Source organism: Moschus berezovskii, chromosome 5 (assembly GCF_049115385.1).
Source record: "Moschus berezovskii isolate FMDL1 chromosome 5, NW_MosBer_1.0, whole genome shotgun sequence".
Lineage (NCBI taxonomy): Eukaryota > Metazoa > Chordata > Mammalia > Artiodactyla > Moschidae > Moschus > Moschus berezovskii.
Genome location: NC_142464.1, coordinates 28478257 through 28503001, shown reverse-complemented (window position 1 = coordinate 28503001; position 24745 = coordinate 28478257). Strand labels below are relative to the sequence as shown.

Here is a 24745-nt window from a genome sequence, read left to right as displayed (position 1 = left end):
TCAAACAAACACAAAAGCCATTTCGTCAGTTTTCTTTCTGCTTAAGGGTATGCTGTTAGAATGAAGTGGAAAGGAGGAATACACTGGTCTCTCATTGAAGAGCATTTCCACAGGCCAAGGATCATGTACCTTCAACACAGAGCAGAAGTCCTTCTTGGTGCCCAGAAGCCCTTGACTCAATCAACCCCTGTGTCCTCGCTGTCAACCAGGGGGACACTAAGAAAGAAATGTACTCATGCATTCTTTACATTTTAGAAAGGAGTTTTGTTTTCAGGAAAATTATTTATACCTGAGGTTACCAGCCGAGGGGCTGGAGTAGAATGGGAAGCTCGTGGAAATATTTGCTAGGCTACTAAAACTATTTTGGAGATACTCACCACTTAAGCGCAAGAGTATAACCCCTGTGATCCATCATTCTGTTAACTGGACCTCTCAATTATTTTCTTGACTAGGCAATTTATATTTGATGATGATAAAGTTAGTCTTGCAAAATACTGAAGTGCTTTTTCCCTCTAAGAAAGAAAGGCAATTTTTTTCCCCCAATATAGTTTGATGTTAAGGGAATTAAGAATTTTACAATGAGAAGTATATGAATGGTATAAATTCTTTTTACTAACTTAAATTTTCAGTTTACTGGAATACTATATCAAAAATTGTATACAATGGGGGAGATCCTATGTATTGGTTTACTTGTGGCAGGCCTAAGAAATGTTTTCATTTAATGAAATATCAAAAACTTTCAAGAACAGTTTAATTTATTCAGCAATAGATGAGTAAATCTCGTTTTTAGTTCTGAGGATATTAATACAAACCTGAAGACATGCATTTTGTCCTGAAGATTCAGACCAAAATCTTTCCTCTGTGTGCTGGGTCTAGGAGTAGAGCATCAGGTTGGAACTCGGGAGAGTTAGTTCTCTTCCTAATAATTTTTGACCTTTAGCAAATCACATCACATGCCTACATTTTCTCATGTATAAAGTGAGAAAGCAGATGATTCACAAAACTTCATTCTTTCAATCATTTATTAATTCACCATCCATCCATTCATCCAGAAAGCATTATGCTAGGCACCAAGGAGACAATGGTGAGCACAGCACATCTCTTGTTCAGTAGTCTACAACAGATCTGAGAATCTACCTGTGATAAAATGCCCCACATTTCTTAGGGGTATTACAAAGCATCATTTTAATTTAACCTAATTTTAAAGTACCTTATTCTTCCCTCCTCTATTTTTTGTATACTCTAACAGTTCTTGAACTTACTTGAAAATGAGGTTTAATTATAAACTGAAGAAGTGTTGATGGTTATTAGATGATATATTATTGTTGACATAGTGAAATTTCAATCATTCATACATAATCTAGTAAAGACTATTTAAATTTACTTTAAGAACTACTCAAGAAAGGTAAAATAGGAGAATATGATTAACACTTAGCAATGGGCATTAGCTTTAGGAGCAGGGAAAAGACAGCATGTTTGAGGAGATTTACCTTTATCAGGTAGAAATGGAAAACATTGAAATGCATTTTGTCAAGAAGAGACTCAGAAGACCTTCACACTGCTGGGTTTCAAGGAAGATTTTCAGATGGACGTTTTTACGGTTCTGACGGCCATCCTACATCTGGGCAATGTACAGACTGCAGCAGTGGGCAACGAGAGATGGGTGATCAGCGTAAGATATGTGACCTAAGTCAAGAATCTTGTCAACTGAAAGCCTGCACAAAAAGCTGGATGAAAGGACATGAACAAAGAAAACCATACATTAAAGTACAAAGACCAATCTGTTTCCATATAAGAGGTGCCATTAGAAAGGCAGAAGAGCGTTTTAGCCTTAAGTACAAATCTAGCAACTGGGCTTCCCAGGCAGTGCTAGTGGTAAAGACTCTTCCTCTTTCCACCTTGCTAGATTCTCCTCAAGTAAATTTATCTTCTTCATCCAAAACTGGTATATTTTCTCACAGGCTTCATTATTCTTGTCAATAATGTCTTAATTTTCTCAGTGATTGAGTCTTTAAATAGAATTTGTCAATTTCCTCTCCCTCAGTCTTCTGATCAAACTGGTGATTATTTTAAAAGTTTTTTTTCCCCATAGTTGTTCAGTTGCTAAGTTGTGTCCTACTCGTTGACACCCCATGGACTGCAGCATGCCAGGCTTCCCTGTCCTTCATAATTTCCCGTAGTTTGCTCAAATTCATGTCCACTGAGCTGGGGATGCTATCCAACCATGTCATCCTCTGCCACCTCCTTCCCCTTTTGCTTTCAGTCTTTCCCAGCATCAGGGTCTTTCAGTGAGTGGGCTCTTCACATCAGGTGGCCAAAGTATTGGAGATTCAGCTTCAGCATCAGTCCTTCCAATGAATATTCAGAGTTTTCCAGACTGATCCCTTCTATTTTGCCATGACCTTCTCTAGCTTCAACATTTCTGATTATTTGTCTTTAAAATAAAACATTTTCCATCTATTCCAGAATATTATTATGAGGGAAAAATTTAAAAATGTGTATAGATTGCATTCTATAAAAATAGAATTGGAAAAAAAAAGGAAAAAAAATTGGAAAAAAATTTCCTCACAGATTCTGAGCTAGTTTTGGACTCCATGATTGCTCTCTTGCTTTGCCATCTAGGGCACATATATTTATTATATGTATTTTATATGCATTCATATATGCATATTTATAAAAGTAATGGATAGAGAACTACTATATGTAAACAACATGGCACTGCACTATAAATTGATGCTCTGCGTATTAATGTTTCCTGTGATTTTCCTTCCTGTTTCTGTTCCACTAGTGTGCCTATGAAACACCACCTAAGCATAGGTCAAAGCATGTATTTTTTTCTTTCCTCAAACTAGATAGGGCTAGAGGTAGGAGAAGAAGGATGTGGAGGGGTGGCTGAGCCTGGAGAGAAAAAGTGTAGGAACCGAAGTCCAACAAATTAGAAGAGCAAATTTTATTTTTGAGGGGGGGGGGTGCTTCATGCTGAACTGACCATAAGTGTTAATCTTCCCATCCCAATCTCTGCACAGTATCCTTGCAAACAACAGTATAATATGAGTGACTGGTTACTTCAGTCAGTTCAGTTCGGTTGCTCAGTTGTGTCTGACTCTTTGCGACCCCATGAACCGCAGCATACCAGGCATCCCTGTCCATCACCAACTCCCAGAGTTCACCAAGACCCATGTCCATTGAATCGGTGATGCCATACAGCCATCTCATCCTCTGTCGTTCCATTCTCCTCCTACCCCCAATCCCTCCTAGCATCAGAGTCTTTTCCAGTGAGTCAACTCGTCGCATGAGGTGGCCAAAGTATTGGAGTTTCAGCTTCAACATCAGTCCTTCCAATGAACACCCAGGATTGATCTCCCTTAGAATGGACTGGTTGGATCTCCTTGTAGTCCAAGGGACTCTCAAGAGTCTTCACCAACACCACACTTCAAAAGCATCAATTCTTCGGCTATCAGCTTTCTTCACAGTCCAACTCACACCCATACATGACCACTGGAAAAACCATTGCCTTGACTAGACGGACCTTTGTTGGCAAAGTAATGTCTCTGCTTTTTAATATGCTATCTAGGTTGGTCATAACTTTCCTTCCAAGAAGTAAGCGTCTTTTAATTTCCTGGCTGCAATCAGCATCTGCAGTGATTTTGGAGCCCCCCAAAATAAAGTCTGACACTGTTTCCACTGTTTCCCCATCTATTTCCCATGAAGTGATGAGACTAGATGCCATGATCTTTGTTTTCTGAATGTTGAGCTTTAAGCCAACTTTTTCACTCTCCTCTTTCACTTTCATCAAGAGGCTCTTTAGTTCTTCTTCACTTTCTGCCATAAGGGCTGTGTCATCTGCATGAGGTTATTGATATTTCTCCTGGCAATCTTGATTCCAGCTTGTGCTTCCTCCAACCCAGTGTTTCTTATGATGTACTCTGCATATAAGTTAAATAAGCAGGGTAATAATATACAGCCTTGATGTACTGTTTTTCCTATTTGGAACCAGTCTGTTGTTCCATGTTCAGTTCTAACTGTTGCTTCCTGACCTGCTACAGGTTTCTTAAACTTATGTGGGGTCAAAGGTGTGACCGAAAATTTTGCCTCCAACTTAAATCAACTACACAGAACCCATTAAAACGTTTTCTTAAGCTTTGCTCACTAATATTTATGACCTGAAATATATCCTCTTTTATAGGATTTTATAAAGTTAAATAAAATCACTTGTTCACAATGCCTGGTCCACTTTATATGTTGAATAAGTATTTGATGATCTCAATCATGGATATGTATAGCTGGAAGAGAATGTGGAAGTGAAGCAAATGATCTGCTTCATTTTACAAATATGACAATAAGCCCAGAGAAAAGTGATGACTCAAACAAAGTAAATCTGAAATAAAATACCACGTCTGGAACGCAACTGTCCAGAGTCCCAGTTCTTCCACAGTAGTATCTCTTATATCTCTTTTGTTTTGTATCATATCTATCACTCTCTTTCCTATTATGTTTCTGTCTCTCTCAGGCACACACAAGACATTGTGCTCATTTGGCTTTACAAACCTGAATTTTCTCCAGATATGAAAAACAATTACATTTATATCTGTCTATTGATATTTGGCAGTGGCGATGTAATTATTGTGGAATGTTTTTAGTTGCAGCAAAACCATTAATATCATTATGTGTTAGGGTGTTATATTAACTGAGGAGAATTTGTTAAGGGAGGCTGTGTATTGTTTTTATTCAGTATATGTTAGAGAAGCTTCAAAGTGTTTAAAAAACTCATTTGAACTGAAAACAAAAAAAAGTACTCAGTTGAGCTGATTTATAATTTTTAACAATAAAAATCAGGTTTTAGTGTATATTTTCACAGGTAAAATAGATGCCTCCTCACTTTGGTCATTGCATGCAGTTCCAGTGTACAGATAAACTGTTTCTCAAGATGTAATTTTTAAGTTGATTGCTGGTACTGGAAATAAGTGTTAAGTTGACTGGTACTACTGGAAGATAATTTTTACTTAAAAATAACATTAGGTATTTTGGTCAGTTTAACCTACAAGAGCTTTTAAACTCAGAATGTATCAATAAATAATACAATAATTTATTCAATTGTACTCCTGGGAATTAAACAACTAGAAAGATAAGAAAATAATTACTTTATCTTATTTATCACCACCACCCAGCAAAGTACAGAAATGATCATTAAAATATAGAAATTATGATCATGTTCTCTAGAATTAGACTTTCTGCTTTTATAGCCTGACTCTGTCATTCAATAGACTAGGCAGTTACTTAACCCAGCTAATGACTGTTTCTTCATCTGTCAACTGAAAATAACAATAATGCCTCCCTTATGTGGTTGTCAGAATTCAATTGGCTAAACTATTTAAAGCACCTAAATCAAGTGTCTGGCACATAACAAGCACAGTAAATGCTTGTTGCTTCTATAGAGCTATCATAATCATTGTACTTTATATTAGTGATAATAATTAGGTTTATTTTTGTCTCATAAATAGATGAATATACATGCAGATTGGAATTGCATGTTTATGACATTAAGTACCAGACACATTAATACATACATTATCTTGATTAGCCCTCATCAGAAAACTTTCAAGAAAAGGAACAATACTTTCATATACTGTGAATGAGAAAATGGACAGGAGACTGACTCAAGGTAGCTGCCAACTCTTTGCAGTCCAGGGTAATGGAAACAATGCATTCCACAGGACTGAAAGGGCTTACTTATACTATTACCAGCTGTATAAATTTGGGTCCCATTCACCTTCCCAAACCTTCAGTTTCATGGTTTGTTAAAAATGGAAGAAAATAATTTCCACTATGCCTATCTCCTATTGACCCATTGGATTGTAGAAAAAGCAAGAGAATTCCAGAAAAACATCTACTTCCACTTTATTGACTATGCCAAACCCTTTGACTGTGTGGATCACAACAAACTGTGGAAAATTCTTCAAGATATGGGAATACAAGACCATTTTCCCTGCCTCCTAAGAAATCTGTATGCAGGTCAAGATGCAATGGTTAGAACTGAACATGGAACAACAGATTGATTCCAAATTGGGAAAGGAGTACGTCAGGGATGTATATATGCAAGGTACATCGTGCGAAATGCCAGGTTGAATGAAGCACAAGCTGGAATCAAGATTGCCAGGAGAAATGTCAATAACCTCATGCAGATGACACCACCCTTATGGCAGAAAGTGAAGAGGAACTAAAGAACCTCTTGATGAAAGTGAAAGAGGAGAGTGAAAAAGCTGGTTTAAAACTCAACATTCAAAAAACGAAGATCACGGCATTTGGTCCCATCACTTTATGGAAAATATATGAGGAAACAATGGAAACAATGACAGACTTTATTTTCTTGGGCTCCAAAATTACTGCAGATGGTGAGTACAGCCATGAAATTAAAAGATGTTTGCTCCTTGGAAGAAAAGCTATGACCAACCTAGATAGCTTATTAAAAAGCAGAGACATTCGCTGACATAGGTCCGTCTAGTCAAAGCTATGGTTTTTCCAGTAGTCATGTATGGATGTGAGAGTTGGACCATAAAGAAGGCTGAGCACCGAAGAATTGATGCTTTTGAAGTGTGGTGCTGGAGAAGACTCTTGGGAGTCCCTTGGACTGCAAGGAGATCCAACCAGTCCATCCTAAAGGAAATCAGTCCTGAATATTCATTGCAAGGACTGATGCTAAAGCTGAAGCTCCAATACTTTGGCCACCTGATGTGAAGAAATGACTCATTGGGAAAGACCCTGATGCTGGGAAAGATTGAAGAAGGTGGGAAGAGAAGAAGGTGACAGAGGATGAGATGGTTGGATAGCATAACCAACTTAATGGACAAGAGTTTGAGCAAGCTCCAGGAGTTGGTGATGGACAGAGAAGCCTGGTGCATTGCAGTCCATGGAGTCACAAAGAGTTGGACATGACTGAGTGACTGAACTTATTTACTTACTTATTTAGGCCTACCTGTTGGGACTACTGTGATGATTAGTACAGTCTATGTATGAGAATGCACTTCAAATAATATAAGTAATACTCAGACATAAATTATCATTCTGAAACCTATTCCTTTGAGATAGCTCTCTGAAAGAACTCAACTCTAAAAACTTTGTTTAAGATTCAAGTCCAAGTTTTGCCACTTATTAATTTTGTGAATTTGGGGCTCAATTTCATTTTTCTGTAAAGCAAGAAAAATTCACATAGATAATGTGAGAATTAAATAACATTCATGTGAAAGTTATTTACAAACTGTGACTCATGTTAAAATGTAGGTCAATATTATGCTTAAATAGATAAATGACCAGTTTTACACCTCTTTACTTTTCTACCACATGGTGCTTTCTGATCTTCATAATAAAGTGCTTTATATATTCAAAGTAAAGTGCCCATATAATAAAGTGCATATATATATACATAGTGCCTTAAGTAACAGGTACCATTTACTGAGAACAGTTTTATGTGCCAGGAAATTTTTGAAGTGCCACTGGTATTATTTTCAAAGTATGCATATTGTTAGGCCAGACAAATGTAAAGGTTGAGTGGGGGTGGTTAATCCTCATTTTTCTGATAGCTTCACATTAGTTTAACTTTTAGATGTATTAGGTTCTATATAACTTAGAGATGGAATTTATTTCCACTGGCTGTTCTTCATAGAGTTTAATCTACAGGACTCAAAACTGAATACAGTTCCTAGAGACCTTAAGAAAAAGAGAAATGGAAGCAGTGCTTCTTAGTAGTTGCAAAGATCTTTTCAGTGTTCTGACTAAAATTTCTTAAACTTTTTAAAATTCTTATTGACGTGTCTGGGGAGCTCAATCAGTAACTGCTGTTTTTTTTTTTTTTATTAATAGTACATTGACTCAGAGTTGTTTATAGAGTTGTTTTTTCTAAGCAGTCATGATGAATTTGCTCTTTTGTAACCAATACTCTCTTATTTCTTAAGTCCAATCTGTAATATCAAAGATGTAATCTATAGGAGACAACATATGATTAAATGGCCCATCCAGGGTAAAATTCATATCTTTCACCTAAACAGTCATACTGATATAAGAAAAGAGAATAATTACTAGAAACAACTGTATTCCAAACTATCCTAGACAATATTTAAATTTTATTTATTTATTAATTAATTTTTTGCCTTATGATTACATATATTCTTTTATTTATTTATTTTTTATTGGAGGCTAATTATTTTACAATATTATATTGGTTGGTTTTGCCATACATTGACACGAATCCACCGCGGATGCACATGAGTTCCCCCTCCTGAACCCCCCTCCCACCTCCCTCCTCTCTTAATCCTCCCTCTGAGGAAACCAGAATTGAAAGAGACACATGTACTCCAATGTTCATTCCAGCACTGTTTATAATAGCCAGGACATGGAAGCAACCTAGATGTCCATCTGCAGATGAATGGATAAGAAAGCTTTGGTACATATACACAATGGAGTATTACTCAGCCATTAAAAAGAATGCATTTGAATCAGTTCTAATGAGGTGGATGAAACTAGAGCCTATTATACAGAGTGAAGTAAGCCAGAAAGAAAAACACAATACAGTATACTAATGCATATATATGGAACTTAGAAAGATGCAAATGATAACCCTGTATACGAGACAGCAAAAGACACACAGATGTATAGAACTGTCTTTGGGACTCTTTGGGAGAGGGTGAGGGTGGGATGATTTGGGACAGTGGCATTGAAACATGTATGTTGTCATATGTGAAATGAATCGCCAGTTCAGGGTTGATGCATGTTACAATATTTAAATTTTAAATAAAAAAATTAAGAGAAGAGCTATTTTTATTTTGAAATTTTAAATTTTTGGGCAAAATGAGGGTTAGTTTCACAATACAAATGGTCATATCAGTAAGTGACTGTGAAAGAAACCTAAGGACAAGGTGATTTATTTTGAGAAGCCCATGTCATAGATGTCATTTTATACTATTTCAGCCAAGATTACAACCTGAGAAATAGAAACATGGACTAGAACTTTTATATAGCTTAATTTTTGAAATATTCTAGAAGAGTCAATCTCTCCGTTTGAATTGATATTTATACTTTGAAATTGCAGAGTAATGCAGTGAAAATGAAATATGTATGCCATATTCTCATCTGCTATAGAAAGACAAATGCAAAATTATTCCCTCTTTCTTTTGTTCCCTCTGGGATTCAACTCAAAATTAAAAAGGAACACTCAGATTAAATTTTTATCCCTTCCTAGAAAAATATTATGTCAATATTAAGGAAAAGGAATTATAATATATAATTACTGAACTTATTTTAAGTTGTGCAGAATTGAACAGGGGAAAAGTGTTTTAAAAATGCTTAAACTAGTAGGAAAGAAATAAAAGACAAGAAAGTAAGCAGGAAGAACAAAGACAAGTGATTCTGAAATATACCACGTAGAATATTGGGCTTCCCTGGTGGCTCAATGATAAAGAATTCTCCTGCCAATGCAGGAGATACAGGAGCCATGGGTTTGATCCGTGGGTCAGGAAGATCCCTTGGAGAAGAAAATGGCAGCCCACTCGAGTATTCTTGCCTGGGAAATCCCATGGACAGAGGAGCCTGGTGGGCTACAGTCCCTGGGGTCGAAAAGAGTCAGACATGACTTAGCAACTGAACAACAACAGCAATGTAGAGTATCACATCAGTTATTTAATGTGATTATGCCTAAAACATAGCTGTTAGAAAATATGCCCCCTGCAAAGAGGATCTTGCAGCATGATCAAGATGTTAGAACGTGAGGATCAAACTAAAGGAGAAGGAGAAACTGTTCACTTAAGATGATTATGTTACTGGAGTTCTGCTAGTTCTATGATTCTTTTTTTTTAATGTGGTAAAGGCATAGTTTGGTTGTTTGTACACTTTATTTTTAAATTTTACTGAAATATAGTTGATTTACAAGTTTTGTTAATTTCTACTGTACAACAAAGTGATTCAGTTATGCATAAATGTTATACATTCTTTTCCATTCAACTCTACAGGCTATTGAATATAGTTCCCTGTGCTATACAGTAGGATCTTATTGTTTATCCATTCTAAATGGAATAGTTTGCATCTATTAACCCCAAACTTCCAGGCAATCCTCTCTCCCTCCCCCACTTTTCCTTGGGAACCACAATCTGTTCTCTATGCCTGTGAGTCCATTTCTGTTTTATGTGTGGTTGCGTGCATTCTAAGTCACTTCAGTCATGTCCAACTCTATGCAACCCTGTGGACTGTAGTCCACCAGGCTCCTCTGTCCATAAGGTTCTCCAGGTAGGAATACTGGAGTGGGTTGCCATGCCTTCCTTAGATAGGTTCATTTGTGTCATATTTTAGATTCTACCTATAAACGATGTCATATGGTATTTGTCTTTCTCTCTCTGACTTACTTCACTTAGTATGATCATTTCTAGGTCCATCCATATTACTGCAAATGTCATTATTACTTTCTCTTCATGACTTAGTAGTATTCCATTATATGTATGTACCACATCCTTTTTATCCATTTGTCTGTAAATGGAAAATTAAATTGTCTCCATGTCTTGGCTATTGTAAATAGTGTTGCATGCAACACTAGTGTTGCATGTTTCTTTTTGAATTATAGTTTTCTCTGATATATATGCCCAGCAGTGGGATCATGTACTTCATTTTAAGGTTTTTTTTTTTCCCAAAGAGAAGTAAAATGAAATTATATATATTATAGGCTGAAATAGCTAAACTGATGTGAAAAATATTTGCTTTCAAATATTCAACCTAATGATAAAATGCTAGCCAAACATAAAGTCTTGTCTGTTTGTCAACAGAGACAAAAACCTATTGATGTTAAAATAAAATCTATTTTCTATACTAGACTTTTAAAACCTGATTGATTGTTGTTAAGTGAGTATCAGTAATAGTTCTACATAAATAAATGAATCATAAATGGAATAATACTAATTGACATATCAGTGTGTCTCATTTATCCTTGGAAAACCTCTGTGATTTGCACTAGGTACTCATCACTTGGAGAGAGGAAGATGGAATAGATGATTCTAAGATTCCTTTTAACTATGCAAATTTATTACAAAAAATCTCACTCACTGAGTCATGTAATAGTAGTCAGAAAAGAAAACAATGAAAAAATAATCCTACTAAAATGTCACTATGATAATTTTTATAGATTTTCTTGCTTAATGTGAATTGTTCAGAAATAGTTTTTATCATGTCACCCGGTAAGTTGTACAACAGTATAATGGAACTTCATCTGTTAATCAGCTGGCTGTGTAGAACCAGATAAAGGATAGGGGTGGAATGTGGGGAGGTGAGGGGAAGAGAAGAATGGGATACATAAACAGATATTGCAGAATTATAGCACATACTAAGACAGCTGCCTTTCCTGGGATAAATAAAACTTCTGAAAGATTATATAGTACATCAGAGGCATTTTGTTTAATAAAAGACTAAGATAACTAGAGCTGCAGAAATACAACCAACTGTGACTCCTACAGTGAAATTTCAGAAGTTTCTGGTGGTATAATTAAGAATATTCTGCAAAAGGTAACAGTCTTTCTGTAATGAAGTGACTACTCTTATCATAAACTGCTATTGTACATGACTAGTGGCTAAGTGGCTTATAGAAGATAAAAAGGAAGCAAAATTTAAAAAAAAAGAAAGAAGGGGGAAAAATAAAAGTAGGAGTAAAACATCAAATTATATATTAAAATGCCATAATTAGATTTTTTTCCCCTTCTCTGGTGCACCACAATTTACTCAAATGCTGGGAAAGTTATATGGAACAGTACCTTTCTTTTAGCCTTTAGCTGCTCATGATACTTGTCACAGGTGTCCCCTGGGATCTCTCCGCCCCAGAGGGTGATTCCAACGATGGTGTATGTGATACCCATGACAAGCAATGGGAAACAGTACACCAGTATAATAACAATAATATGGTAACTGAAAGAAATAAGAAAAATACATGCTGAAGAGCATATTGGAGTAAAATAATGAGACTTTGAATTCATTCCATTTTAAGTCACAATTGAAAATGCCACATTTTCTCTTCTAAGTCCTCATTTCACAATTTCACCAAAACACCTAGCTATTGTAACCTGTTCTGTGTGCTGTGCTAAGTTGCTTCAGTCATGTCCAACTCTTTGCAACCCCGTGGATTGTAGCCCACCAGGCTTCTCTGTCCATGGGATTCTCCAGGCAAGAATACTGAAGTGCGTTGTCATGCCCTCCTCTAGGGATCTTCCCAACCTAGGGATTGAACTCATGGCTTCTGCATCTCCCACATTGCAGGTGGGTTCTTTACCGTTGAGCCACCAGGGAAGTCCCAGCTATTGTCATCTACAATCATCCACATACTACCAGTTTAACTTTGTCAGTTTCTTCTTCACATATGAAAACTACAGCATTCATACAGAGCTTGTTTAAACTGCACATTTCCCCTTGCCTAGAGGCTTCAAGACGAGTACTTTTCCTTTGCTTGGTAATCACTAAGCTAACCTAATTCAACAGATAATCAGAGGAAAAGAGATGGCACAGAGTAAAATGATCAACTTATACATTTTCTCCTGTGTAAAGCTATTACATATATCTTGCAACATCGGTCACATTTGAAATAAATAATTTTTCATCCAAAGGAAAAAAAATGTAGCTAGATGTTCTGAGTCATATTAGAGTTTTTTCAAAGTCTTGGCACATTTGATTGCATCATTAAATTTGGTAAACAACATATGGAGGTATTAGTCACGTCAAAGTCATTGTACTATGAATTATCAAACTAAATTTTGGAATTTCATAGCTTTCAATAAAAATTATAAAAATATTACTATGGTGGACTAAGATGGCAGCCAATACTATAATAGCCAAATTAGAATTTCTATAAACTTTTGAGTGACTTCCATTGTCTTAGGATGGCTTTAAAGTAATTAAAGATTTTGATATACTAATCTCAATATCTGTGTTTATTTGGTAAAGCTCTCTTCCTGATAGCTTATTAAGTGTTAAAGTCAGTGGTGAATTGATTCAGTCAACAAATAATTTAATTTTATTATTATGAATAATTTTGTTTTCCTATCATACAAATAAGATATATTAGTATTACATAATGGAAAGAATGCTGTCCTTGGTTTAATAACTGCTGCCTGCTTTTCCTTTAATAAACACTCCTCAATCTTTTGCTTTAAAAATCCAGACTCTGAGTAGAGCAGAGTTTGATAAAATATCTGTTTTAAAAGATGATTATTGTATTTGCATTATTTGTTAGTTTTTAAAGGAAAAAATAGATCACTAAATAAGAATTTTATTTGAAATAAAATTTAAATGGTCAGAATAAAAAACAAAAAGGAAACAATTAAACAATTGTTTTGCTAATTTGCTTTTTTAAAGGTGTATCCAAAATATGAAATACCAAATTCTAGCATGTAGCATTCCTATCTCCTTTCTGACCTAAGTGTTTAAGTTTTCAATGTTAAAACAAAGGAACACAACAAGGAACATGCCAAGACTCCCTTTTCTTTCAGCCAGGCTTCTTACAAGGGCAATCCACACCTTTGGGTCTCAATTCCACCCTTCTCACTCATTCCTTAATCCATAACAACCTGGTTTTCCTTTGTGCTTTCATCTCTAGTTATCTTATCATTTTCTCTGGAAACTCTCCAGAGCTACCCCATACAGAGGTCACCACATTTTTCCAATTAGAAATCATTGTAACTTATACAAACTAATTGATCATATCATACTGTACTATATACAAATAGTCTAATATTTTTATGTGTCTTTTTTCCCAAGTAATATTTGAGCCCTTGAGGGAACTGTCTATGTCTTATGTGCTTGACTGTTGCTCCCAACCTATAGTTCCTTAAGTGTTCAATGCATTTAGTTGAAGATTATAATAGATAATTAACTTACGTGAAATGTTGTTTGGGGCCTTCTGGCCACTGCACATAGCAAAGAGTACGGCCCGGCATGACTTTGGTTTTGGAATAAAGACACTGAGGGAATGCAAGTAGAAACGCTAGAATCCAAATGCCTCCAATGACAATCTTGGTTGCAGTGGCAGACAGTCTGGGCTTCAAGGGGTCAATAATGGCCATATACCTGTATAAAAACAAACGAAAACATTTTGTTGGGTCTCTTGTTAGTGGAGTTTAAAGTGAGTTTCAGAAGAGTTTCAAGGGCCATGGTTCTCTCTTTTCTAGTAAACAAATAGATAAAAATTTTACTTGCATAGAGACAACATAGAGTAATTATGGCATAGTCTTATCAATCAGGCAGATCAAGGTTCAAATCCTATCCTGTCATTTATTTTACTTTTTGAACTTCAACTTTATTATTTTTAAAATAGAAATAAGAACACCCCCTCTTAGTGGTAAAGTCAAGATCAATAGAAATAATACAAGTGAAAGGTATTGATTATTTGGTGCTCTGCCTAGCACATTATCAGAACTCTGCCAAATGGAATTGGAAAGGTATGCATTAAGTGCTTAAAAATATGAGTTCTGTATCCCAAGACCTCCATTTTTCTTGTGTATGTTTAACTTTATAAAAAGAAAATTCTAGAGAACTAATATGGATAATATCTACATGATTGACAAAGATGAGGAATCCCTAGGAAAGATATTGTCAACATATCCATTGAAAAGCATCCAGAGACAAAGTTCAGGATTTAGCTGTTACCTCCAAAACTTAGTTCATACTATATCATATAAATCTTCATAGTGTCTATGTAACTATATATAACATAATTGTTACAGAAAAATATATTTACAGCTCTAAGAAACATAAGCACATATTATTTTTAGAGTGCAACTTTTTGGGAAATTAGAAACTCTTTGAATATGGTAACAAAAGTCGAGTTTTAGTAACACTAAAACATAGTAACACTATGTCTGGGAGAATCAAATTCTAGTTTTATTTTATTTTATTTTATTTTGAACAGAGGAAAATTTATGCGTCGAACCTGGACTGGTCACTTATGATAATATACATGCTACAATTCCATTCTCCCCAATCATTCCACCTTCACCCTCTCCCACAGAGTCCCAAAGACTGTTCTAAATGCCTATGTCTCTTTTGCAGTCTCTTATACAGGGTTCAGGTTACCATTTTTCTAAATTCCATATATATGCGTTAATATACAGTATTGATGTTCTTCTTTCTGGCTTACTTCACTCTGTATAATTGCATTTGAATCAGTTTTAATGAGGTGGATGAAATTGTAGCCAATTATACAATTATACAAATTCTAGTTTTAAATTGGATAATATGGCTCATTGCCAACTTATGGCCAATAATCAGAGTGGAAAATAATGTATGCTAAATTAATTGTATCTTGGCATTTCTCTGAATAATAATAAAGCATATTATTTAATCATACTACTTTTACTGTTGACCGTTTTGTGTTTATCAAAGGTAACAGTTTTATCAAAGAATGAATATTACTTAAACCAAAAGCATTTGCTCTTATGAATAAGTATTTCAAAATAAGAATAATTCATTAATTTGCTTATTGTGCTTTTGCAACTATTAGGTAGAACTAGATCTTCAGTAGATATTTTGGTATTTATATACTACTCATAATATTAGCTTTAGTTGTAATTTACTTAAAGGAAATATTCTTAATTTATTATATATGACAGCTAATGTGTCCGACTCTTTACAACCCTATGGACTGTAGCCTGCCAGGCTCCTCTCTCCATGGGATTCTCCAGGCAAGAATACTGAAGTGGGTTGCCATTTCCTTCTCCAATGACAGCTAATAGGCAAAAGTGAATGTTAGATATGACAAAAGTAACCATAAAACAGTACCTTGGTTTAGGCAAATACGCTGCCTAAAAAAAGAAAATGAAATGCATACGTTTGAATCTGAAAACTGTTTAAAATTCACCTCTCATGCTTATATTGGTAAAAATTAATTCTAGCAATGTGTATTGATTGCTAAGCATAACCAGACAACTTATTACACACACACACACACACACACACACGCATACACACTGTATATATATGTATATAAATATATATATTTAACATCCAGAAAAGTTCAATAAATCAAATAATACTATCTCTATTTTACAGAAAAGAAAACTTGAGGCTTAAAGTTTAAGTACATTGTTTAAAAATGTCCCAGATGGTAAGAATTGGAATTCTAAGCCAGCTCTGCCAATCCTTGAAGTCTATATAGGTACAGATTGTGACTTTGAATATAGCTATTCATATACGGAATTATGGACGAGAAAGAGAAATATATAAGGTAGATGTCTTCCAAAGAATCAGAAGTCACATTTTGTCTGTAAATTCAAACATTTATATGTAACATTAAAGACAAAAGTCAAATATATAAAGACAATAATTCTTGTTGGTTATTTCTGTTCCCCCTGTCGTGGACTGTAGCCCACCATGCCATTTCTTTCATTATATTGAAGTGTTGCTTTATGGTGTTTACAGTCAGACACAGAACTTATCAATACATGTTGTACTGAACTGAATATTCCTTAATCCTATTGTAATCTTTGTTTTTTTTGCTTGTCCTGGAAATTTATGAATTCAGTTTGAATGTTTAGACAGTTGCTATTTTGAGACTAAAATGAGAAGTTGAGTGACATGAGTAGGTTTAAAGTCCTGTACAGCCACTTCAGCATGGAAAATTCAAAATAAACTGCAAAGTTCTCATTGATATATATATGTTTGGATCTATTAGTTTAGTGTTAGAGAAATTATTTCCTACAGGTAGAATACTGTTTCACTTAAACTGTATGGAAGCAATCAATTTATGTTCTCGCCAACACTTAAGTGAAAGTAGAAATTTTGAAACTTCAAGCTGACATTTTTGTCATTTTTTTATTTGATCTATTATTCATTCACTTAACCAAATATTTATTGAATGCCTGCTGTAACATTCCAGACACTGTAGTAATACAACAGTGAGAAAAAAATGACCTTTGCAGAACTCACAGTCGAGTGAAGTAGGTAGATACTAATCAAATAATCTCACCAATAAGTTTTAAATTACAAATATAATAAGTGTTACAAAGGCAATGTTTATGGCTGTTTTAGTGCATTTACTGGAAAAAACATTTAGATGATCAACCAGTTCTCCCTAAGAAAAGAGTTCTGGGTTGAAACATGAAAAGGTGACTAGGCAAGGTAGCGGAAGGGTGAGGGTTGTAAAAAAGATTTCTGGGAGAACAAACAGCACATGGAAAATCCTGTGCAAATGGTGGATTTCTCAGTTCAGTTCAGTTCAGTTGCTCAGTCATGTCCTACTCTTTGTGACCCCATGGACTGCAGCATGCCAGGCCTCCCTGTCCATCACCAACTCCCGGAGTTTACCCAAACTCATGTCCATTGAGTTGGTGATGCAATCCAACCATCTCATCCTCTGTTGTCCCCTTCTCCTCCTGCCTTCAATCTTTCCCAGCATCAGGGTCTTTTCAAATGAGTCAGTCCTTCTGATCAGGTGGCCAAAGTATTGGAGTTTCAGCTTCAACATCAGTCCTTCCAATGAACACTCAGGATTGATCTCCTTCAGGATGGACTGGTTTGATCTCCTTGCAGTCCAAGGGACTCTCACGAGTCATCTCCAACACCACAGTTTAAAAGCATCAATTCTTCGGTGCTCAGCTCTCTTTCTTTTCTTTCTCAACTCTCACATTCATACATGACTACTGGAAAAACCATAGCCTTGACTACACGGACAATTGTTGGCAAAGTAATGTCTCTGTTTTGAATATGCTGCCTAGATTGGTCATAACTTTCCTTCCAAGAAGTAATCATCTTTTAATTTCATGTCTGCAGTCACCATCTGCAGTGATTTTATGGGTTGAATTATGTCCCCCTAATAAAAGATGATTTCAAGTCCTAATACTCAGTATCATAGGAGGTGACCTTGTGAGGAAATAGTTTTATATAGGTAATCAAATTAAAGTCATCAGGATGGGCCCTAATTCAATATAAGGTATAAAGGAGAATTCTGGAAACAGAAAAACAGAATGCCACATGAAGATGGAGGATTGAGTGACTGTCTACAAGCCAAGGAATGCCAAAGATATCAGCAATCCACCAGAAGCTAGGAAGGGCAGGCAGAATTTCCTCATAGGCTTCAGAGGAGCATGACCCTTGCCAACACCTTGATATCAGACTTCTAGCTTCCAGAAATGTGAGAAATAAATTTCTGTTAACTCACCCAGTTTGTTCTGCTTTGTTACAATTTGATAGGTAAGGGTGGGAGAACCATGTGCATTTGAGGAACTGAAGGTTAAAGTAACTGAAATGCTAAGAGTGAAGGGGGAAAGTGATTTGAGATGAAGTTGTTGTGTAGGTCATGGAATTTTGTCCTCTCGAAAGTAATTGAAGTGATTCAATCAGGAAGGGAGAGTAATCAGATTTTAGCCTGGAGAATGGATTGAAAGAGGGAAAGAATGGAAGCAGGGAAGTAAGTTACCACATTACTGTTTTTGTTTGGGTGAGAGATGATTGCTGCTTGGGACAGAGTATTACCACTGGAGACTGAATTACATTAATGACTGAAATGTTGAAATATTGTAGAAAGGGAGAGCCAGTTGGCCAAAGAAATAGGTGGAACTGCCAGGTACTGCTGAGGAAATTGGTGATTGAAATTGGTGACTAGGAATTCACTGTGGCATCGATATTTCCTATTTTGCAGCTCTCTCTAGGAATAATAATTTGTTCAAAAGTAACATGAAGAAAATGGATCCTTAGGGTCTGCAAATAAAGACCTTTTGGACCTTGAGGAAAAATGATCAAATCCAGGATATAATTTTACTCAAATGATTGTCAGTACTTAATTATTCCTTTAAATAAATATATATCTTTGATATGATCACATTCGACTTTTCTAGGTGTTTGTTTGAGCTCACTACCATTCTTCCATCACCAAACAGATTCTCAAATATATTCAGTTCAGTTCAGTCGCTCAGTCGTGTCCGACTCTCCGCGACCCCATGAATCACAGCACGCCAGGCCTCCCTGTCCATCACCAACTCCCGGAGTTCACTCAAACTCATGTCCACAGAGTCCGTGATGCCATCCAGCCATCTCATTCTCCGCCGTCCCCTTCTCCTCCCGCCCCCAACCTTTCCCAGCATCAGAGTCTTTTCCAGTGAGTCAACTCGTCGCATGAGGTGGCCAAAGTATTGCAGTTTCAGCTTTAGCATCAGTCCCTCCAATGAACATCCAGGATTGATCTCCTCCAGAATGGACTGGTTGGATCTCCTTGCAGTATAAGGGACTCTCAAGAGTCTTCTCCAACACCACAGTTCAAAAGCATCGATTCTTCGGCGGTCAGCCTTCTTCACAGTCCAACTCTCACATCCATACATGACCACGGGAAAAACCATTGCCTTGACTAGACGGACCTTGGTTGGCAAAGTAATGTCTCTGCTTTTTAATATACTATCAAGGTTGGTCATAACTTTCCTTCCAAGGAGCAAGCGTCTTTTAATTTCATGGCTGCAATCAGCATCTGTAGTGATTTTGGAGCCCAAAAAAATAAAGTCTGACACTGTTTCCACTGTTTTTCCATCTATTTGGCATCGATATTTCCTATTTTGCAGCTCTCTCTAGGAATAATAATTTGTTCAAAAGTAACATGAAGAAAATGGATCCTTAGGGTCTGCAAATAAAGACCTTTTGGACCTTGAGGAAAAATGATCAAATCCAGGATATAATTTTACTCAAATGATTGTCAGTACTTAATTATTCCTTTAAATAAATATATATCTTTGATATGATCACATTCGACTTTTCTAGGTGTTTGTTTGAGCTCACTACCATTCTTCCATCACCAAACAGATTCTCAAATATATTAGAGCCCCCTTAGTATGACTTTTTTCTCAAAAAATAGTTATGATTGGATTCTTCACTCTTCTGCTTAGCATATCACCTAAGGAAGTTTTAAAGTCACTTTTTTAAAAGATTTTTTTTTAATGTGGGTGATTTTAAAAGTATTTATTGAACTCGTAAAAATATTGCTTCTGTTTTATGCTTTGGGTATTTTTGGCTGCAAGGCATGTGGTAACTTAGCTCCCTGACCAGGGATTGAACCTGCACCCCCCTGCTGGAAGGCAAGGTCTTAATCATTGGGCCACTAGGGAAGTCCCTATATCCATCAGAAGCTCACATTTAATGCCATCTTTTATTCATTTTCATTTTGACTGCAATACTAGATCACTTTCCTTTATCATTTACCTCTTTTTCTGATATAATTCCAGGGGTCTTTTTCATCAGAAAGATGTCTTTTGCAAAATATAATTCTTTGACATAACTGCTTACTCTCAGTAAGTAAGCTTCTCCATTTTGTAATTGTTCTTGGTATACGGTATAATTCTTCCTTTCGTTAGCCTTTTTATAAGCTCTGTTTCTGGATCTTTATATGCTTATACACACTTAAAATTTTGGGCATAAAGACAGTGCAGCCTTCAAATGTTTGCTTGCTTATATTAAGTATTATTTAAAAATTAGAGATAACAAGGGAACATTTCATGCAATGATGGGCTCGATAAGGGACAGAAATGGTATGGACCTAACAGAAGCAGAAGATATTAAGAAGAGGTGGCAGGAATACACAGAAGAACTGTACAAAAAAGCTCTTCACGACCAAGATAGTCACGATAACGTGATCACTGACCTAGAGCCAGACATCTTGGAATGTGAAGTCAAGTGGGCCTTAGAAAGCATCACTACGAACAAAGCTAGTGGAGGTGATGGAATTCCAGTTGAGCTATTTCAAATCCTGAAAGATGATGCTGTGAAAGTGCTGCACTCAATATGCCAGCAAATTTGGAAAACTCAGCAGTGGCCACAGGACTGGAAAAGGTCAGTCTTCATTCCAATCCCAAAGAAAGGCAATGCCAAAGAATGCTCAAACTACCGCACAATTGCACTCATCTCACACACTAGTAAAGTCATGCTCAAAATTCTCCAAGCCAGGCTTCAGCAATATGTGAACCATGAACTCCCAGATGTTCAAGCAGGTTTTAGAAAAGGCAGAGGCACCAGAGATCAAATTGCCAACATCTGCTGGATCATGGAGAAAGCAAGAGAGTTGCAGAAAAGCATCTATTTCTGTTTCATTGACTATGCCAAAGCCTTTGACTGTGTGGATCACAATAAACTGTGGAACATTCTGAAAGAGATGGGAATACCATCCGCCTGACCTGCCTCTTGAGAAACCTGTATGTAGGTCAGGAAGCAACAGTCAGAACTGTACATGGAACAACAGACTGGTTCCAAATAGGAAAAGGAGTGCATCAAGGCTGTATATTGTCACCTTGCTTATTTAACTTATATGCAGAGTACATCATGAGGAACGCTGGGCTGGAAGAAGCACAAGCTGGAATCAAGATTGCTGGGAGAAATATCAATAATCTCAGATATGCAGATGACACTACCCTTATGGCAGAAAGTGAAGAGGAACTCAAAAGCCTCTTGATGAAAATGAAAGAGGAGAGTGAAAAGGTTGGCTTGAAGCTCAACATTCAGAAAACAAAGATCATGGCATCTGGTCCCATCACTTCGTGGGAAATAGATGGAAAAACAGTGGAAACAGTGTCAGACTTTATTTTTTTGGGTTCCAAAATCACTGCAGATGCCGATTGCAGCCATGAAATTAAAAGACGCTTACTCCTTGGAAGGAAAGTTATGACCAATTTTGACAGTATATTAAAAAGCAGAGACATTACTTTGCCAACAAAGGTCCGTCTAGTCAAGGCTATGATTTTTCCTATGGTCATGTATGGATGTGAGAGTTGGACTGTGAAGAAAGCTGATCGCCGAAGAATTGATGCTTTTGAACTGTGGTGTTGGAGAAGACTCTTGAGAGTCCCTTGAACTGCAAGGAGATCCAACCAGTCCATTCTAAAGGAGATCAGTCCTGGGTGTTCATTGGAAGGACTGATACTAAAGCTGAAACTGCAATACTTTGGCCACCTCATGCGACGAGTTGACTCACTGGAAAAGACTCTGATGCTGGGAAAGGTTGGGGGCGGGAGGAGAAGGGGACGACGGAGAATGAGATGTCTAGATGGCATCACCGACTCTGTGGACATGAGTTTGAGTGAACTCCGGGAGTTGGTGATGGACAGGGAGGCCTGGTGTGCTGTGATTCATGGGGTCGCAAAGAGTCGGACACGACTGAGCGACTTAACTGAACTGAACCTGAAATAATAAAGATTTTACTATTTTCCACTTTGCTTCTGGCCAGAGTAGACACTGTTTTAGTATGTAAATTCAGGACCCTCTAATCTGAAGTGAAGAGATGAAGCCTTAGGAAGAAGTACTTGGTAAGAAATATGTATACAGCTGGAGACTTAGCCAATTTGTAGCAAAACTGAAAGGCAAGAGTGGTACATATATCTCAGAAGTTATCTTCTTCCTGCCATGCCCTCTAGGGGTCTACATTAGGTAAAGCCAAGAAGAGGCCAGAGAACATGGGACACTATTGATACAGTCAGTCTATAGAGGTAGTCAGCCTGGTAGCCAGGGTCAGAAAAAAGTGGAATAGACAGTGAGTAGATCTGAATTGAAAAATGGAAATTATCCAGCTCAGATAGTAATTTCAAGTTTTTTCAAATGCTGGTTTCCTTGCTGAAGTGATTTTCTCTTGCTCATACATTATTCTAAAGTTCTACGGCTGGAAAACTTCTATCCATTCTTTAATTTCCACTCAGATTACAGAACGACAGTGTAGATTCTTTTCCTCTCTCTATTCAGAGTTTGTTTTTATGTCTTCAGTGCTGCAACAGAATTATGCTCGTACTTTGATTTTAGCTCATTGGAGATATGATTTATTCTTCAGTGTTCTCTAACACCTAACAAATTATCCATAGTAGTCAGCTTGATGAATAGTGACTGCAAATAGTTGTTGAATGTTTGGACAGATAGCTAAGTGAATAATTGTTTATAAATGAAAACTTCAGAGTGTACACAATTTTAAAAAGGAAGAAAGAACAAAACAAGGGAAGAGAAGACAAACTAAAGATGATTTGAGAATATTGACAAATGGTTGAGACTGAGCTAAAGTAAATCTGTTGTGACATTCTTTCTGGATGTACCAGACAAACACCTCATTCCAGCAGCTAACACTGGTGAGTCCAAGGTTTTCTATTATAAAATGAAAGGGGACTACCACAGGTGTCTGGCTGAATTTCCCACAGGAAATGACAGGAAGGAGGCTGCAGCGAACAGCCTAGTGGCTTATAAAGCTGCTAGTGATATTGCAATGACAGAACTTCCACCAAAACATCCCATTTGCTTAGGTCTTGCTCTCAATTTTTCTGTATTCTACTATGAAATTCTTAATTCCCCTGACTGTGCCTGCAGGTTGGCAAAAGCAGCTTTTGATGATGCAGTTGCAGAACTGGACATGCTGAGTGAAGAAAGCTATAAGGACTCTACATTTATCATGCAGTTATTACGTGAAAATCTGACACTATGGACTTCAGAATAAGGAAGCGCTGCAGGATGTGGAAAATGAAAATCTGTGAGACATAAAAGTCAACAAGAGAAACCATCTCTGACCACCCTTGACCTTCCCATCCCACTCCTCTTGGAAATTCCCATTGTCACTAAGAACCACCAAATGTGACTTTTACATTTGATCTCAGAATTTAGGTTCCTGCCCTGTTGGTTTTCTTTTCTTTTCTTTTTTAACAGTTTTCAAAAGTTCTTAAAGGCAAGAGTGAATTTCTGTGGATTTTACTTGTCCCAGCTTTTAGGTTAAGAACACTAACAGGACTGCATAGAGGCGTTTTCAGCATTACTGCCAGATGTGGCAAGATCACCATTAGAATGGAAATTACATTCATTTGAAAGCCATTAGAATTTTACGTGATGCAAGCATCTAAGAGAATGTTTAGTCACACTATAGAGGTGTATATGGTATTCATTACCCCTTTTTCTAATTGTTTAAATTGAATCTTATACCAGTGTTTAAAATTAATTGGATCTCAACTTGAGGTGATAAAAGGTTGTTTGGAGAGTTTGTTGTAATGGTTTTGCTATGTTTCAAACTCTGCTGAAATGTTGCTGAAAAGCATGGTGCTGGTAACAGTTCAACAATCCATGGCTGCTCATTCTTGCCTACTTTTACTTACCCTCTGACACAGGTGGTATGGAAAAGCCTGCAGCATGTTCAATTCTTTGTTTCTTTTCTTTCCCTCCCCTCCTGGGCCCCGCCTCTCCCCTCCTTGCTTGCTCAACATCTGTCCTTTGTTCAATATGTGTAACTTGAAGCTAGTTTGTACTGCTGGATATCTGACTGGAGTCACATATACAGAATCTGTATCATACTGAAACACAGCATTAATTAACATTAAACAAATAAACCTAAATTAAAAAGGAATAGCTTTCTTTGTTGCTGTTCAGTCATTAAGTCACTTAGGTTTCTTAACTTTGCTACATGGGAATAATAAACATAATGTAGAGTATAATTATGTGGTAAAAATGACATTAAATAAAGTAATGTATACAAGGAGACTTAGATAATATCAGGCACAGTAGACCCTCAAATCACTCTAAATCTATGTTGAATACAATTAAATTAACACTTGAAACTTTAAAGCCAAGCTGCTGTGGTAAGCTTTAGATAAAACCAAGCAAAGATAACTCATCTAATGTGGTTCTTAGCTAGCTGTGAATAGAGAGGAAAGAAAAATAAGTTCATGCCAAAATTCTGACCTAAGGATTAAAAAAATTTCTTTTGATATTATCCTAGCTCTTCAACAGAAACTATTTAATCAGG

The 24745-nt window shown here is 36.5% G+C and overlaps 1 protein-coding gene and 1 pseudogene across 1 annotated transcript in view; one reads left to right on the top strand and one right to left on the bottom strand.

The window, feature by feature from the left end:
• The window catches only part of TACR3 (tachykinin receptor 3), a 99677-nt gene that overhangs the window by 41070 nt on the left and 33862 nt on the right, over window positions 1-24745 (bottom strand). Inside the window, exons 2-3 of the mRNA XM_055434670.2 lie at window positions 13894-14082; window positions 11781-11931 (exon numbers count right to left, since the gene is read on the bottom strand). Of these exons, the coding sequence (XP_055290645.2) occupies window positions 11781-11931; window positions 13894-14082 (340 nt within the window). The remainder of the gene's footprint in view (window positions 1-11780; window positions 11932-13893; window positions 14083-24745) is intronic.
• Window positions 16212-23489, top strand: LOC148777811 (14-3-3 protein epsilon pseudogene; annotated as a pseudogene).